The sequence below is a fragment of the Tachysurus vachellii genome, chromosome 22 (genome assembly GCF_030014155.1).
Source record: "Tachysurus vachellii isolate PV-2020 chromosome 22, HZAU_Pvac_v1, whole genome shotgun sequence".
Taxonomy (NCBI): Eukaryota; Metazoa; Chordata; class Actinopteri; order Siluriformes; family Bagridae; genus Tachysurus; species Tachysurus vachellii.
Genome location: NC_083481.1, coordinates 11,479,864 through 11,498,282, shown reverse-complemented (window position 1 = coordinate 11,498,282; position 18,419 = coordinate 11,479,864). Strand labels below are relative to the sequence as shown.

Sequence of the window (18,419 nt, the reverse complement as noted above, 5' to 3'; positions counted from 1 at the left end):
CAGACATTAATTGTTTTAAAAAATCAAATAAAAAGAAACATTTCAATTATAAATCTAAATTTACTAAATTATGCCTATAACCTGTAATGACTGATGCAGATGGACTTCAGACAAGTGCAGGTTGAAGGCACACTTGCAGCTGGACAGACCATCAGAACACTATGGCAGTAACCAATTGCTGTGATAAACAGAGACGGATGAATTAATAACAGTGATTAAAATTATTATTTTTTATCAACATTACTATTATAATTATTAGTAGTAATAATACACTATTATTATTATTTATTTATTTTATTGTTGCATTTATACAACCAATATAATTTTAATATGGAAGTGTACACACTCCTACCAGCTGTTAGACATATCCTCTGATGGTACTGAACTTGATCTCATCTGGTGTTTACGTATTCACAATGTACCAACTCATCTGCACTAATGCACAGCACAGTACTACACTAACATAACCACATAACTAGTATGTACTAACAAATTGACAAGTTATTTGGTGACTATTCTTCTTTTTCTTCTTCCGGGTTTTTCATTCAGGGGTTGCCACAGCGAATCATCTCTCTCCACCTATCCCTATCTTCTGCATCCTCAACACTTGCACCCACTAGCTTCATATCCTCATTAATTACATCCATATACTGTAGCTCCTCTTTGGCCTTCCTCTTTGCCTCCTGCCTGGCAGCTCCATGTCCAACATTCTCCTACCAATATCCTCACTCTCCCTCCTCTGAACATGTCCAAACCATCTTAATCTAACTTTGTCCCCAAACGTCCAACATGAGCTGTCCCTCTGATGTACTCGTTCCTAACCCTGTCCAATCTTTCACTCCCAAAGAGAACTTCAACATCTTCAGCTCGGCTACCTCTAGCTCTGACTCCTGTCTCTTCTTCATTTCCACAATTTTCACAATTCGGGGTGAAACAGAGAGCGATTGGGTAGATGAGGCTTCCACAGATGATAGTGAGCTGTTCTCGGGAGTGTGGTGTTTAAATGACAAAAAAAAGATTATAATGATTCACACTGTACAATATTACACAATGTCCATGTCTGCTTTTATTTTGAATAGTTGTGTTGTGGTGTGTGGTGTTTTTACTTACATTTTTGTTTCCAAACAGAAAGACGCTTTCTGGCTTGTACAGGTCTTAATGCAGTCAACAAATCAGCCTCCGTTATGAACATTAGATCATCATACGTCTCGACTCCAATGGACTGTAAGTGCTCTTCCAGGATGTTTTTGTTTATTGCTTGAAGTTGTGGTAGGACTTCCATGATGGTGACATCTAGGAAGGTTTGCTCTGAGTCACTCATATTTGCATTTTGCATATTAAATGCCACCTTCAAACAGAACAGAAAAAATATATAGTACATGCACTTAACAGAGCAGGGACATGCATCAGGTAACACTTATATTAATGTCAAACTATTTACAATGAGAAGTGAGCTTTAATTGGACTTTATTTTGCCACAATACTGTGTTTTAGTGGAATTACTTGGTATCAATTAAGAATGTATGATACCAAAGGATAGAAATCGGGCAGGTCATTAATGTTGATACACTGTAACCCAAGACTGTCCTTTGTCACAGAATACAGATGGTATTCTGAGAGGAAGATGCCTTTGTGGATATCCATCAAAACATACACTGATGTGTCATTTTGAATCAAGATGAGTAGAAGTTCACCAAACTCCATATACTCATCATTTCTGTTCACAAGAAACTGTCCTTTTTTATATGCAGTGCCCTTGTACTGAATGTCTGTGGTAACTGTATTGCTTTCTGAAAAGGCTAACTCCCTGACTGCATGTTTAATAGTGTTACTGTAGAGATTGGGATATAATGCACAGCTATCTTTCACTTGCAGTAGTTTACTGCATTCTTGCCCAGCTAAAAGATATACCTGATACATCTGATGACGCTCTGACAAAGTTTGGCAAATGTTTTTGAAGTTTTTCAAGTGTCTGGCACATCTTTCAAAATAGATGTGTTTACTTTCAAACCTGAGCGTCCATAACCTCATCAATGGACAATATTTCTAAAGCAGTGCTGAATAATGGCGCAAATAGTGGTGCTTGGGTTTTAGTAGAATTCCAGGAAACAACCCCTGCTGAAAAATCCAGCATAAACGAGCATGAATTCCATGCTGGCCCAGGCTGGTTTTTACTGGTTCATGCTGGTTATAGTGCTGGTATAATGCTGGTCAGTGCTGGTATAGTGCTGGTATAGCTGTGTGGCCAGCATAGTCATGGTGCTATCAAGCAAAATGGGGCTGGTGTAGCTGGTTAACCAGTATGATCTTTCTGGAATGAGCTTTATGGGAACAACCTTTATTTTTGCTTGTGTATGTTTCTATGTAACACATTAATATAAGATTAAAACACAATATATTGGAATATATTTAATTATAAGTGTGTTATTTCTTTTGCTCCCTCTTTTGAATAAAGAACTGAAATAACAAAGCTCAAAAAGCTTTGAATAACAAAGAATAAAAACATTAAAAATCGTTCATTAGGGATTAAAGTGCCTCCACAAATTAAATATAGTAATACCAACAAATGTTGACTTCCCGGCCTCCATGAGGGAAGCAGCATATAAATCATACAGAATGATGGTTTATGGTTTTTAAAAGATATATATATCTTTCAAATATCTATATATACCTCATCATGGATTATATATATATATATATATATATATATATATATATATATATATATATATATATATATACTGTAAAAGTAAAGTAATTAAAGACAAAACCCTTAGACAAAACTGTCAGTGCAGTAGATGGATTAAGAACACAATGTAGTAAAGATGTGGTCCAGTTTGATACTGAATCATGAAAGTTTATTCAAAATATTGATCAGTTGACTTTTAATTGGCCCTCATGTAAATCGTCCTTTACAGCTTTTTGTATTTTCTTTACAGAGAAAAATATGGAGAGACTCTCAAATATTTTGGCATCATGTCTTTCTGCTGAGTCTCAGTCTCAAAGAAGCTATGCTTCATCATGGTCTTTTCGGAAGCAGAAAGCCTCAGAGCGCTGGAAAGAGGCAAGACCGTACCACCTACAATGCCTTATCGCAAAGGAGGCTGTTGGTCATCCCTTGTGTTGCCTTTGCCACGAGCCTGCTGTTATTAGGTTGGCTTTCAATAATATTAAACTTTAATTACCCAGGGTTGGTTTGCTGAGAATTAATGCTCAGTGGCGTGCTTTATAAGCTAAGTATATATAAGTATATATATATAGCTATATATATAATCCATTTGTGTCAATTAAGAAGTAGTTAAGTTGTTTGTCTGTTTTTTAGTATCTCTATGTGAAGAGATATTACCCAGCATCAGCCTTTCAACCTTTAAAGCAACTATGTTCATGAAGGTAAATGTAGTTCCTGCACTTTCCAAAAATAAATCTCGCAATGTTTTCGACTACATTATATACCTTACAGTGTTTTTCGAAATTGGTATAAGTGCACGTGTTCCAGATCATCATGTTTTTGCCACCGTAATTAGGACTTTGTTTTGGGTTAAATAAAAAGCTTCCGCTTCTACACGACGAATCTGCTGATCACTTGGAATCAGAATGTTGGCATACGTGAGGTACCTGGATGACGGCTGCACGCCAGTTGTTTCGACTAGCGAAATTAAGGACATTAACTACGACATGTTTGACCAAACTCAGGTTTATTCGGTACGATGGAAGCAAGACTTCTTCAGGGCACAAATACTAATGCTTAAAGGTATGTAACTTAAGCAGTAGCTGTTTTATCGTAACTCGTTCACTGCACAATATAAACAAAATAAGAGTGATATATAGTTTTGTTTCTTATTTTGTTTCTATAATTTTTCAGAGAATAAAGAAGACATAGAGCAGGGGTTGTCTACAGGCAAACGACTCCGGATAGCACCTCTTAACAAAACATGGTCGTCGCTACTTGTTACTCGCTAAAAGAGAGAGTGGAAGCTAAGAACAAAAAGGTGTGCTGTAAAGGTTATATTGTATAACGTTATTTGTGCACATGCGTATATTACAGTGTGATGCAACCCAGTCTCACGGCAGTTCGTGTCACAGGACACGAAATGTAATCTATTCAATTCGTGTTCGTGGACACGAATTTCCCCTTTTTTTCGTGTCCCTCAGCACGACTTTCGATCTAATGTATTTCAATAGGAAACTTTTTTCGTGTCCCTCAGCACGACTTTCGATCTAATGTATTTCAATAGGAAGCATCTTTCGTGTCTGCACCACGTTTTTTTCTGCCACTCGAAAGCATTGTTTTTGCTCATTTGTTATTCATTTTAATTCATTTTTAATCTTTAAGCACTACATTACTCAACATTTAAGCAGGAGATTTTTATCCTTGTTATTATTGCTTTGTGCTATGGTCTACTTTACTTTTACTGTGTTGAAGACGTCAGCTAAAACTACATGATGACCCACCGCCGATTCTCTTTTAATGACATCCTCATCTTTCTTTCAACACATAAACACGAAAGTGTGCTTGATAATGCAACAATACGATGTCATGACCATCCGTATTATTTTATTTTCCTTCTACTACAACCCAGTCTCACGGCAGTTCGTGGCATAGTCACGAACTGTAATCTGTTGATTCGTGTTCGTGGACACGTATTTCCCTTCTTTCGATCTAATGTATTTCAATAGGAAGCATCTTTTGAGTCCGCTCCACGTTTTTCTTTCTGCCACTCGGAAGCATTCGGACAGTAAACTAAATACTACAGTACCCATGAGCCTTTTCTATTTTTACTATGTTGATGACGTCAGCTAAAACTACCTGTTGACCCACCGCCGATTCTCTTTTAATGACATCCTCATCTTTCTTTCAACACAAAAACACGAAAGTGTGCTTGATAATGCAACAATACGATGTCATGACCATCCGTGTTATTTCATTCTCCTTCTATTGTGAGAACGGGGGATTAACTGTGATGATTATTAAGTCAATTAAAATAATATAAAAAATAAATTAAATTAATTAGTGGACGCCCGTATTACCCGTGAGCCTTAGCGGAGACGGCTGCTATGGAGACGGAGCCAGCCCGCTTTGCGATTGGTTGATTTCTGCAGGCCGCGAATTCTCCATTGCGCTCAACCCACTTCCCAGGTAAGCCACGAGACTTGAATGTAATGGTCAAATTTGTTTAAATGTTATAATTGATGCTTTTCTTTGGGATTAGACTCACATGGTTTACATGTTAGAGCAAAGAATTAAAGGCCGACCGACGGTTTCCATATTAACAGTAACAAAAAGAAGAAAAAAAAACCACGCACCTTTTGTGCAATCATACAGAAAATGGGAAAAACGTGAATTTTATTGATTTAAGTATTTTAAGGATAATTTGTCACATTTTAAACATTTTTTCAACATGTCTAGCCTTCACTACATAATGAACTTTTTCTGTTCTCCCTGCAGATCCCGTCAAACTTCACCTTCACCCTAAATAATCACCTCATTCCCAAAAACCAAAGGCACTTTTAAGAGCCAACCTCTATCTATCTATCTATCTATCTATCTCTCACTCACACACAACTTCTCTGTTCATCTATATTTCTATCAATTTCTTCAATATCTATCTGTTCTCTATCTCTATTTCTCAATCTTTCCTCTCTTTCTGTCATTGTCTACTTGTCTGTTATCTGTCTCTGTCTGTCAGTCTGTTTGTCTGTATTTGTCTGTGTTGCAATGGCCACCAGATATGTCTTTGACCCACAAAACCCCCAGTACCAAGAGGGGAGACGCATGGTTCTTGAAATGGAACTTGACCACCTTACAGCTGAATCCAAGGTCAGAGTTTTTATATACCTCAATCATGTTATACTTGAACATACAGACGGGGACAAATTTAAGTAAAAACATAATGAATGTGGAAGGATGAGTGTATTAGATTTCAGACAGGTATATTGCATGATGAGTTAAGCAATTAACATCCTATCATATTCTCTGGCATATGTAAATGAGGGAATATATTTTGGAAGAATGGAGCTCCATCCCCTGAGTTAGAGACTTCTATGCCAAGGCTCATTCAAGCCGTTAACACCTTACTAACACACAATGCTGTTTTCTTTTTACTAGTTACATTTCTTTTGGTTCCAGTACATTCAACATTATCAGTCTTACAAGAAATATTCACTCCAACACACAGAGAGCAGCTTTGGAGAGGAAACGTGCAGGCTCTGGAGGAGAACCTCCACGGACCTCCAAAAGGGTCTTTAGAGGGGTAGGTCGTGGCAAGCCAAGGGGAAGGCGAGGAGGGCAACGCAAAGCCTCAGCTACAGGTTATATGTGAATTATTTGACGTTTTTTGGAATTTACTATGTAAATAGTGGACCAACTGAAATTAGAACACTGTGATTGATTGATTGAGAATGTAAAATACTCCAATATCCAAAAAGATATTAAAAAGTTCATAAACCTTTTTGTGGCACTATTATAGAAGACATTACCAAGTACTTAACAGAAATGTCTGATTTCAAAAATTGTTCAGTATATACAGTGGGTTGAAAAAAAAAAAAGAACATGAATGCAGTTTTAGCCTAACCTGTTATTCTTCTGTGTTTTACAGTCACATACCCTCCGGTTGAGTGTTCCCTGTCATCCAGTGTGGAGGTTCCCTCAGAAATACTAAATCCTCAAGAGGAATTTGGTAAATAACAGTGATTGATTTAAGTTTAAATCTGAAAGTCATGTAAAAGTAAAGTAATTAAAGACAAAACCCTTAGACAAAACTGTCAGTGCAGTAGATGGATTAAGAACACAATGTAGTAAAGATGTGGTCCAGTTTGATACTGAATCATGAAAGTTTATTCAAAATATTGATCAGTTGACTTTTAATTGGCCCTCATCTAAATCGTCCTTTACAGCTTTTTGTATTTTCTTTACAGAGAAAAATATGGAGAGGCTCTCAAATATTTTGGCATCATGTCTTTCTGCTGAGTCTCAAAGAAGCTCTGCTTCATCATGGTCTTTTCGGAAGCAGAAAGCCTCAGAGCGCTGGAAAGAGGCAAGACCATACCACCTACAATGCCTTATCACAAAGGAGGCATTGTAGGTCATCCCTTGTGTTGCCTTTGCCACGAGCCTGCTGTTATTAGGTTGGCTTTCAATAATATTAAACTTTAATTACCCAGCGTTGGTTTGCTGAGAATTAATGCTCAGTGGCGTGCTTTATAAGCTAAGTTGCATGTCTTGTGGAATGGTAGAAAACTTGGATACCCAGTTGAAAACCACATTAATGACAGGTTAATGTCATTAAGGAACTTTGTGCTGTGAGGAGCTACTACGCAGTCCTATAAAATCAAAACAGAACTACTCAAAGTAAATTTGAAATAACTTAAATTATTCACCTGAAATAATGTATTATATTAGAATGTTTTTTTGTTTTGTTTTTTTTCTCCCTAGGTGCAGAGTGTCTTCCTGAGGATTGGTTCTGTGGGGACTGTGATGTATTGCATCACAAAAAACAGCCACTCCACAACAGGGAAAGTGTGATTCATGGGTTTTTTGAAGCCATTCCTCCAACCTCATGCATCATTAAAGGAGAAGGTGGATATTGCACCCATGAGCAAGGTACATTCTCATGAAAGTCTTAATTTTGCTGTTCATGTGTTTCAGCAGCCAGTTACAGATAATCAGCTTTTTGCCAGCTTGCATTTTGTCAACTGTGAAGGTGCCAGACTGCTCCTGTGAAGGCACAAGCTTCACTGTATTACCAGGCAAACCAGTGATTTTGATTACCATCAATGGTAAAAACAATATACACTATTTAGAATTCTATTTTAGATTTGATGTTTTTCACACTGGTGTGCTGTGACATTGTGCCCGTCAACACCCATGGTATTGACATTAACTGGAACAAATACAGACATCTTTTTTTTTATTTTTGTCCTCTGGAAACAAAAAAAAATAGTTAGCTGTTGCAAAGCAGTAACATCCTTTGCCTGCTTCCAGGATGAAGTCCAATCGACACAGCTGTTTGGAATTTGGTGAATTAGACAAATGTAAACAATGTAGGTGTGATACTCAAGAAGTATGAGTGCTATACTGGGATTATAGGAACTTAAGCAATGTCTCTCAACCATTCACAATGTGCAGAATGAACTGTTGTAAAATAAATTATGTGGTAAATTTATTTATTTATAAATGTTTATGTTTATATGTTTAATAAATGTTTATTTGTTTGTTTATTACTTTTTTGTTCCAAGGGCGTTTTGACTTGCATCAGCCACTATATGAATGTCAAACATGCCAGCAGCAGTGGACTCCTGATTTGAAGGACCTCCTTAGGAGTGGATATTGGCCAGCCTCTGTCAGCAATTCAACGCTATATACACTGGACCTCCTGAGCTCCTTTCAGGAGCTCAAGGTCATCGCTCCAGGATTCTCCAGACAAGCCTTTGCAAAGCTGCTGGAGCATCGGACTAAGTGTGGAGGAAGAGTAAGTGTAATTGTTATTATTGTTATTAATTATAACATGTCTTTCCATAAGCAGACAACATCACAAATACTATTTCTTTCTATATATCTTCCAGAATGGACATATCAACAGCGATGCACTGCAGCGGAGCTTTTTGGAGTTTTCCTACGCTTCTTTTGAAGAAGACCAGCTCTGCTGTAGTGCACCTTTCACCTGCCCAGCCTGCACGCCGGAAATGTTGGCTGTTTCCGCCGATGGGAACAGAAAGCTATATCGCTTTCACCGAAACACAAGGTGGTTTTTGTTTCAGTCTTTTTATTGATTTATTTATTTTATATATGTAATGGATGGATTCTCTATTTTTCTTTCTTTCTCAGCTCTGATGATCCTAGTTTTTTTGAAGGGCTCTTTGTGGCTGAAGACAGTGTGGTGTCTACATTTGTTGACACCATACAGAAAGCAGTGAGAAATGCAAGTATTTATCTTAACTTGACAAAATAGTTGACAAAAAAAATAACCTTGTGTCTGTCCTTGATTTCCTCCCCACTTCAACTACTTCTGCCTACCAAGTACTCTAAAATCAAATTGAGAGAATAAATGCTATATATTGTAAGACACCATTGCTTTTATTTGATTTGTTGTTTGTGTCATAGACACAGGGAAGAGGCGCATGTGGGGACTCCCAGTGGACAGCAGCGAGGGAGACGTCAAGGAAGGCTTCCAAATTGGATGAAGAGGGGATGGAGGTTGCTGTGTGTCGCCATGGGTTTCTTCTGAAGGCCCTTAATATGTACAGAGGGGAGATATATACCCCCTGTATCTTCAAAAGGAGCTTATGCCAGCCAAGGCAAAATTCTTTGCTATGGATGTGGCTTGCAAATATTGGCCATACTTGGAGAAAGCTGCTCGAGTCCTTCCTGCCCTTCAGGAGCTCAATGAAATGAAACCCTTCCTCAGCATAATGCATGCTCGAGCCCATGCTACAAAGTGTGAGGTATGTATAATATATTTGCATCATATGTACATTTGTAATGTTTACACGCACATTAATAATATGAAATGAAAAGGCTACTATACTAGGTAGCCTTTTTGCTTTACAATTTCTTGTACAGATTGTAGAGCATTTTGAGGCAATTTGTGATATAGGGATATATAAATAAAATTTACTTGAATTGATTTGAATTCCACCCTTTACTAACAGATTAAATGGAGCGGTAGGAACCAGGAAGGAGCAGGAACAACAGCCGGAGAGGAGGTGGAGCAAGTGAACAGCTACCTGTCACGTTGTGCCCTGACTACCAAATATATGTCCAAAGCAGGTGATCAGAGTGTTTGCAAAATTCCTAAATACTTTTATTAGATTAAGCATCATAACCTCATTATTTGCTTTCAACAGCACGGGTGGACATGGTTACTTTGCACGCAGTGGGGTGGAACCACAAAAATAGTCTCTCTACATCAGGCACTTTCCACAAGATATGTGAAGGTAAGTCTACTGTTAATTGTTTTGCGAGTCCTTTTGTTGTGTGCACTTGGCAAGTTTTAATCCTGCTTATTGTATTAACACTGTTTATCAGACTTGTCAGAGACTCCAGGATGAGACTGCAAGGCTAGATGAACTCAAAACAGAGCTATACTGCACTGAATTGGTGTCACAGTGGCTCTCTGATGTGAAGGAATGGGCAGCTGATGGTAAGCATGACCAAATAAAAGAAACAACAAATTTCCTTTTTACTACTATTTGAAATTTTAAGTTTGATTGATCATCGCTGGATTACAACAGTTGGTGACATCACCTGCCACCAAAGACCACCATCCAAGGTTATGCCACATATATATGTCTGGTTTATTTTATGTTCCAGTTTCCCTGCAGGAAATGCACATACCAAGTTCAATGAAGTTGGATTCAAATGAGTTTTATGTATAAATTCAAACACTGAAACAGTTCTGTGTTTTAACAGTGAATTTGTTTTCACTATTAATTCTACAGAGACACCAGATACATCTTATGCCAGTCAAGGCACCACACACAGAGGACTTCAGCAGTCAATTGAGGGGCTTTACCTTAGTGTGAGCCAGCGGAAGCAAACCCTCTACCGCCAGAATGGTATAAATGTATAATATAAAAATTGATAACATCAAGCTACTGTACTGTATGCATCCTACTCAATCAAAAAATACATTGAAATACAAATAGTATTATACTTTTTATTTATTAATTTATTTATTTTTAAAAAAGTAATTACATAGTGTGTGTATATATAAAGTAATGCTATTAAAATGTATATATATATATATGTGTGTGTGTGTATATATACTGTATAAAGTGTATGTGTATGTATATATATATATATATATATATATATATGTGTGTGTGTGTGTAATATATATATATATATATATATATATATATATATATATATATATATATATAAATAAATAAATAAATAAATATTTTTCATTCTTACCAATAGATCACCCTAAATGTTACACACTACACCTTTGAGTTACCGGTTTGCCAAAGTAAATTAGAATTTTCACATGCTTCAGTTTTGCTTTCATATTTTGGGAGCTATATAATTTTTTCTTATTGAACAGTCACAAACTTCTATCCCTGTACTTCATGTTTTTGTAGACAGCAGCAAGTTTCGCCACCGCCTTCGAAGGAAGCTGGCAGAAGACAAAAAGCTCCTCCTTCAGGAGATCCAGAAATACAATGGTCTTGTACAAGACTGCCACAAACATAGATGTAGCTACTGTGGAGTATTCCCTTAATGGAGAGAGCAATGTGTCTCAAATATGGCCATGGGAGGTTCATGTATGTCAGTTTCCAGAAGCTTCTCACAAATTTATTTACAGTTCTGCTGTATAGACTATACTGAAAAAACACACAAACTAAATGAATATTACAACACTCAATACGTTACATGCATGCAACGTATTGAGTGTTGTAATATTCATTTAGTTTGTGTGTTTTTTTCAGATTTTTTTATTATGCATCAACTTGAAAAGGTGCATCCATCCATCTTCTACCGCTTATCCGGGGCCGGGTCGCGGGGGCAGCAGTCCAAGCAAGGACACCCAGACTTCCCTCTCCCCAGACACTTCCTCCAGCTCCTCCGGGGGAATACCGAGGCGTTCCCAGGCCAGCCGAGAGACATAGTCCCTCCAGCGTGTCCTAGGTCTTCCCCGGGGCCTCCTCCCGGTTGGACATGCCCGGAACACCTCCCCCGGGAGGCGTCCAGGAGGCATCCGGAACAGATGCCCGAGCCACCTCAGCTGACTCCTCTCGATGTGGAGGAGCAGCGGCTCTACTCTGAGCTCCTCCCGAGTTACCGAGCTCCTCACCCTATCTCTAAGGGAGCGCCCAGCCACCCTGCGGAGGAAACTCATTTCGGCCGCCTGTATCCGAGATCTTGTCCTTTCGGTCATGACCCAAAGCTCATGACCATAGGTGAGGATCGACTGGTAAGATCGACTGGTAAATAGAGAGCTTCGCCTTGCGGCTCAGCTCTTTCTTCACCACAACAGACCGGTATATCGACCGCATCACTGCAGAAGATGCACCGATCCGCCTGTCGATCTCCCGCTCCATCCTTCCCTCACTCGTGAACAAGACCCCAAGATACTTAAACTCCTCCACTTGAGGCAGGAGCTTTCCACCAACCTGAAGGGGACAAGCCACCCTTTTCCGGCTGAGAACCATGTCCTCAGACTTGGAGGTGCTGATTCTCATCCCTGCCGCTTCACACTCGGCTGCAAACCGTCCCAGTGCACGCTGGAGGTCCTGATTTGAGGAAGCCAACAGGACAACATAATCTGCAAAAAGCAGAGACGAAATCCCGTGGTCCCCAAACCGGACACCCTCCGGCCCCCAACTGCGCCTAGAAATCCTGTCCATATAAATAATGAACAGAACCGGTGACAAAGGGCAGCCCTGCCGGAGTCCAACATGCACCGGGAACAAGTCTGACTTACTGCCGGCAATGCGAACCAAACTCCTGCTCCGGTCATATAGGGACCGGACAGCCCTTAGCAGAGGGCCCCGGACCCCATACTCCCAGAGCACCCCCCACAGATCACCACGAGGGACACAGTCGAATGCCTTCTCCAGAGCCACAAAGCACATGTGGACTGGTTGGGCAAACTCCCATGAACCCTCCAGCAACCTGGTGAGGGTGTAGAGATGGTCCAGTGTTCCACGACCGGGACGAAACCCGCATTGTTCCTCCTGAATCCGAGGTTCAACTATCGGCCGAATTCTCCTCTCCAGTACCCTGGCATAGACTTTTCCGGGGAGGCTGAGGAGTGTGATCCCCCTGTAGTTGGAACACACCCTCCGGTCCCCCTTCTTAAACAGAGGGACCACCACCCCAGTCTGCCAGTCCAGAGGCACTGTCCCCAGCCGCCACGCGATGTTGCAGAGGCGTGTCACCCAAGACAGCCCCACAACATCCAGAGACTTGAGGTACTCAGGGCGAATCTCATCCACCCCCGGTGCCTTGCCACTGAGGAGCTTCTCAACCACCTCAGTGACCTCAGCTTGGGGGATCGATGAGTCCTCAACTGAGCCCTCTGCTTCTGCTTCCTCAGTGGAAGACATGTCGGTGGGGTTGAGGAGATCCTTGAAGTACTCCTTCCACCGTCCGAGAATGTCCCCAGTCGAAGTCAGCAGTTTCCCACTTCCACTGTAAACAGTGTGAGCAGGGCACTGCTTCCCCCTCCTGAGGCGCCGGACGGTTTGCCAGAATTTCTTCGAGGCCAACCGATAGTCCTTCTCCATGGCCTCACCGAACTCCTCCCAGACCCGAGTTTTTGCCTCTGCAACCACCCGGGCTGAAGCTCGCTTGGCCCTCCGGTACCTATCAGCTGCCTCCGGAGTCCCCCGAGCCAACCAGGCTCGATAGGACTCCTTCTTCAGCTTGACGGCATCCCTTACTTCCGGTGTCCACCACCGGGTTCGGGGATTGCCGCCACGACAGGCACCGGAGACCTTACGGCCACAGCTCCGCGCGGCTGCGTCGACAATGGAGGTGGAGAACATGGTCCACTTGAAGCTCTGCCGGAGGTGGGAGTTGAAGATCTCTCTGACCGGAGACTCTGCCAAACGTTCCCAGCGGACCCTCACAGTACGTTTGGGTCTGCCAAGTCTGTCCAACTTCCTCCCCGGCCATCGGATCCAACTCACCACCAGGTGGTGATCAGTTGACAGCTCCGCCCCTCTCTTTACCCGAGTGTCCAAGACATACGGCCGGAGGTCAGATGAAACAACCACAAAGTCGATCATCAACCTCCGACCTAGGGTGTCCTGATGCCATGTGTACTGATGGACACCCTTATGCTTGAACATGGTGTTTGTTATGGACAAACTGTGACTAGCACAGAAGTCCAATAACAGAACACCACTCGGGTTCAGGTCGGGGGGGGCCGTTCCTCCCAATCACGCCCCTCCAGGTGTCACTGTCGCTGCCCACATGAGCGTTGAAGTCCCCCAGTAGAACGACGGAGTCCCCGGTCGGAGCACTTTCCAGCACCCCTCCCAGAGACGCCAAGAAGGTCGGGTACTCTACACTGCCATTTGGCCCGTAAGCACAAATAACAGTGAGAGACCTCTCCCCGACCCGAAGGCGCAGGGAAACGCCCCTCCTTGTCCTGGGAGACGGGCCAGACAAAGAGCGGTTCAAAACCCCTTTATGAAGAGAAATATAGCAAGGTCCGTGACGTCGCCCGGTATGGCGCAACCGGGGCCCCACCCTGGAGCCAGGCCCGGGGTTGGGGCTCGCATGCGAGCGCCTGGTGGCCGGGTCTTACCCCATGGATTGGGTGGCAGTCGAAGGCGGGAGCCTCGGCGACCCAATCTCCGGACACGGAATCTGAAAAGGTACATTTATAGTTAAAAAACATTGCAATGCTATTATGCAAGATTGTCTCATGCATACATACAACTGTTATTGATTCTTAGCCAACATTTCAATCAAGAAGCAATTGCATGACCAAGTGATGTTGGAGATGCGACTGCAAGAGGAAAAAAGCATTTTGGTTTTGGAGATGGCACAACACTGCACATGGTTGCAGAGCCTGGCAGTGGTTCTCAAGAACAAGATGACTGAGGAGGGTAAGTTGAATAAAACCGCTATTCATTTAAAGTATGAATTTCAAATGGAAAAAATAAATAAACATTATCAGTCTCAGCCACACAATTTGAATGGCGTAGAAGGGTTGTTGCTCTTTTTGCCACAAATGGGGATTATAATTTGCGATGGTAACAAGTCAGTAAGGTTTTAAAGCCTTTCACATTTGCTTGATAGATTTGTTGTATTTGTTGTACTGTGGCTGTTACATAAAAGGAGAAATTAACAAAAGAATTTTGAACATTGAATTCAGCATCATCAAACACACCTATTTCTATTGCCATGGCAATGATACACATTAAAATATGCCAACCATCCTGGTATGTAGATTTGAATGGATGAAATCTTTTAACTCCATTGAAGTTCTTTGGCCTCATTAAGAAATCTTAACAAGCAGTTTGTCTTTTAATGTAATCTCCTTTGTATTTTGAGATGTAGACAAGGGAAATGAGGGACTTTGCTGTCTCTTAAGAAGACGACTGTCAGAGGTGTCAGAACGGTTGCAAGTTGTCCTCCAACAGTACAAGACTGCTTTAGGTCCTGAGGCCTCTGTCCTTCTACATGTTGAAGCAGAAGATCCAAGTGGCTTCAGTAGTCCAGACACCAGTGAGGATGAAGAGGAAAACACAGTTTAGGTATTTTATTTGTTCATATGTTTTTGTTCTCAAGAATAGACTGGAGGTGTTCCATCAAGGTGGATAAAGGAAAAGCCTGGCTTATTTTGATAAATCTTAATGATTTAAGTAAGAGTTCCATGCCATTACTGTGGCTTAAGCCCAGTTCACACCAAAGATTCACAATGAGACAAAACCATTTTTGAACATTACATTGATGTAAACGGGCCCTTTTCAGCTTGACTCTGATGGCGACAATTCACCAGTTGCTGGTTTTCGAATGTAAGGTACAACACCTGTTTCAACATCCAATCAGCTTGTAACAAAGTCAGCCGGTCAAGTCACTAAACTGTTGGCTGGTTGAAGTTTTGGAAGGAGGAAAGAGATGATCAGTTTATCAATTTGTTTGTGGAACAGCACTATCTGTGTGACTCAAGCCTTAAAATTTACTCAACTCTTCAGGGCTGCTTATGTACTTTGTGCACATGCATGCTTATTTAAGCCTGGTTAAAGTCACTGTTGACTAGACATGGCTAATAATTTAGTGGAATGGCTTGAGCCTGCAGTGAAAGTCAGTGTTAATTTAAGCAAGGCTTTTTCAAGTGGACAGCTTACAATTAACTGCATTGATGGATTACCCCCCTGTTAAGCCCCCCTTGCTCTTAATTTATTTGTGTATTTATTAATGCTTTACACACCTTGTTCATTCTAAAACAGTTGAACTTCACCTTCTTATCCTACCTCTTGCTTTTTTTTGTTTTTCTGTATTTTCCCAGATGGAAGATACACAAAGGACTGTGTTGAAGGAAATGGACTCACCCTATATCTGTATATTATTAGTATGCTGATTGATTAAACACATCAAAATATGTATGCATCCTATATTGTTGAAAAGTCTACCTTTGTTGACAATTTATCTGTCACTGTCTTTTTTTTGTCCTTACAAGCACATTGTACATTGGTACAGCAGATTTAGCTAATACATTAAGTACTTGTATAATGCATTAGATTGTATGTAACAGAAAAATACACTGTTTTGTATGCTATGATTATACTTTATATTGTATATTACTTGTTTCCCTGTTGGTGCTTTTCAAGTTACCTTAACCTCGGTCCAGTGTCATTAAATACAACCTTATGACATGTGTGACAAATATGCATTTGGTGTATTTTCAATAAATTATTTCCAAAGATGAGTATTTTGTTTTTATTTTTCCATACATTATTTAAAAACAAAGTTTTATGGTTGATGAAAGTAAATAGCTGGAGAAAGAAACAAATTAAGCATATTTATATGTGTAATCTTGTTTAATTTGACATCACACTGCATTATTAATACATTACTTTAAGGCAGGTATTTTTATTTAGTTACAAACAAACTGCTCTTGGCATTAAGCTTGAGATATAGAAGTAATGTGTATCTAAGGTGTATATGCATAATGTATGCATAGCTTTGTATTAGTATTTACTGCATGTATTTTGGCGAGTGGCTAGACCTGGGAGAGTTTTTGTCTATGTATGTGTGACTGTATTGTGTTTATGTACAGTAGTTTCTGTAAATGCATAGAGGCAAACTCCTCACCTTTCAGTGAGAACATTTTGAGATCAAAATAGGTTATCTATAGGATTTGCATAGATCCAATGAAAATGTGTTTTTATGAAAGGGGGTGTGTCTTACAGGGGTAACCAAATTTATTAGTAGGGGTAATTAGTTTTTTAGTAATTAGTAATGAAAAAATTAGTAATTTATTAGTTAGGGGTAACCAAACCAATTTATTTTTGTAAAATGTTGCAACAATTTTTTGAGAAAAATTAGTTATTGACATATAGGGTAATAATAATACATGAAAAAAATCCCTTGAAGTAACTACAAATGAGCATGTAAAACAAATAACTTTAAATAAATAAATAAATAAATCATTGCGAGCATACTACTGCCCCGTGCAATGTTCTCATCTTTTTTCCCCCACCTGTTTGCGTCCCTGATATGTGTTGAGGACCCCCTTGAACACTTGATGGTTCATCTCAAGGGGTTTCATCCTTGTAATAAACTTGCAGAAGTAGTGACCAAAATGAATCGCCTTTTTAAATTCCAATTCTGCTGACCGTCCAGTGCATTACTACAGGTGTTGGGGAAAGCCTGAAGGACTTGGGTTGAGACTGAAAACATAGATCTCGCATGTCATCATGAAAATAATGTTAAAAATTAGGCCATGTCAAACAATTTAGTAATTTTTGTCAAAGGGGTTCTGTAAAGCTATGCTTGAGCAAATTCTTTTCAAGAAATTGTGATAATTTAAACTTTTCCGAAGGACTGAAAGAAATTAGCTAATAAAACAGATTCTGTCATATTGTAAACTTGAAAGTGAATCATTTTGGTCACTATTTTCACATAAAAAGGAAAAACAAACAAAAAGCTTCTTTTTTTGGGATGAGTTTGTGGTAATGAAAAGAGAAAATTAAAACTTTGTCTTAGAGCTAAACCAAATACATCAATTGGTATGGTCTCAACCTGGAGAGTAACATGTCAGTATGAAGGTTCTACATGGCCCCTGCGTTCCAAACACTGATCTTTGAACCTTGACCTCGGAAGATGTTTGAAGTCTTATAATCCTGCAACAAAAAGGTCTACAGAGATGGGAACAGCTGTTATAGAGAGCTCTGGACCTCAGCTATCATGTGAGTATAGTCACTATTGGGCACCAACTGGGGGTGCTGTCAAAAATAGCTCACAATTAATTTTCACCCATTTAACAATTATATTTTTAAAATCTGATAACACCAATGTTTTTCCCACCCTCTAAAGCCCTTAAGAGGATCCACAGTTTAATAGTCAACTTCTAAATATGGGGAATATACACTGTATTTAAAAACTACAATTCCCAGTACAGACGCGCCAATGAACTTGTTACTAAGCGTTCAAATCAGCGTCCACACTTGAAGTTCGTCCAAAAACAAAAATTATAATATTTTACAAGTGTTTATTGTAGTTCGTTTGTGTTCTTTGACAAAAATACAAATGAAAATACACCAAATGACTATTTATTCACTAAAGGCTTAAAGAGTCATCATAACAATTTACTGACCAGATGCAGAAGTTGAAACCAATATTATTTGGCATGGAGTCTAGATAATGGTGGTGATGCAGGGCTGAAAATCTAGATGCTGATATCTATAACGTTAATCGTCGGAAAACCGCAAAGACGGTTATAGAAGGTTTTTTATAA

At 39.9% G+C, this 18,419-nt stretch overlaps 1 protein-coding gene across 4 annotated transcripts; it reads left to right on the top strand.

Annotated features, from left to right (window-relative positions):
* The first annotated feature begins 3,614 nt into the window (after nucleotides 1-3,614).
* LOC132838307 (uncharacterized) lies at nucleotides 3,615-16,333 on the top strand. 4 transcript variants are annotated; one of them, XM_060858570.1, is made up of 17 exons: nucleotides 6,606-6,677; nucleotides 6,916-7,034; nucleotides 7,433-7,600; nucleotides 7,678-7,776; nucleotides 8,236-8,468; nucleotides 8,563-8,741; nucleotides 8,825-8,918; nucleotides 9,101-9,441; nucleotides 9,649-9,766; nucleotides 9,844-9,933; nucleotides 10,025-10,139; nucleotides 10,438-10,554; nucleotides 11,083-11,265; nucleotides 11,431-14,328; nucleotides 14,410-14,562; nucleotides 15,017-15,213; nucleotides 15,969-16,333. In XM_060858570.1, the coding sequence occupies exons 2-8, from the start codon at nucleotides 6,992-6,994 to the stop codon at nucleotides 9,389-9,391; spliced, it is 1,107 nt and encodes a 368-aa protein (XP_060714553.1). In that variant the 5' UTR covers nucleotides 6,606-6,677; nucleotides 6,916-6,991; the 3' UTR covers nucleotides 9,392-9,441; nucleotides 9,649-9,766; nucleotides 9,844-9,933; nucleotides 10,025-10,139; nucleotides 10,438-10,554; nucleotides 11,083-11,265; nucleotides 11,431-14,328; nucleotides 14,410-14,562; nucleotides 15,017-15,213; nucleotides 15,969-16,333. The 4 variants fall into 4 exon arrangements, with proteins under 4 accessions (XP_060714557.1, XP_060714555.1, XP_060714553.1 ...); XM_060858571.1 differs by having other exon boundaries at nucleotides 15,011-15,213; XM_060858574.1 differs by lacking the exons at nucleotides 8,563-8,741; nucleotides 8,825-8,918; nucleotides 9,101-9,441; ... (7 more) ...; nucleotides 15,017-15,213; nucleotides 15,969-16,333 and adding exons at nucleotides 3,615-3,751; nucleotides 3,863-5,137; nucleotides 5,447-5,818; nucleotides 6,177-6,309; nucleotides 7,982-8,040 and having other exon boundaries at nucleotides 6,597-6,677; nucleotides 8,236-8,316.
* Nucleotides 16,334-18,419: the final 2,086 nt, after the last annotated feature.

Excerpts from the sequence above, each read along its gene's own strand:
- LOC132838307 (XM_060858570.1), top strand. The coding sequence starts at position 6,992 with ATGGTCTTTTCGGAAGCAGAAAGCCTCAGAGCGCTGGAAAGAG. Across the intron at positions 7,777-8,235 it reads GATTTTGATTACCATCAATG|GGCGTTTTGACTTGCATCAG; the intron begins GTAAAAACAATA and ends TTTTGTTCCAAG. Across the intron at positions 8,742-8,824 it reads CGCTTTCACCGAAACACAAG|CTCTGATGATCCTAGTTTTT; the intron begins GTGGTTTTTGTT and ends TTTCTTTCTCAG.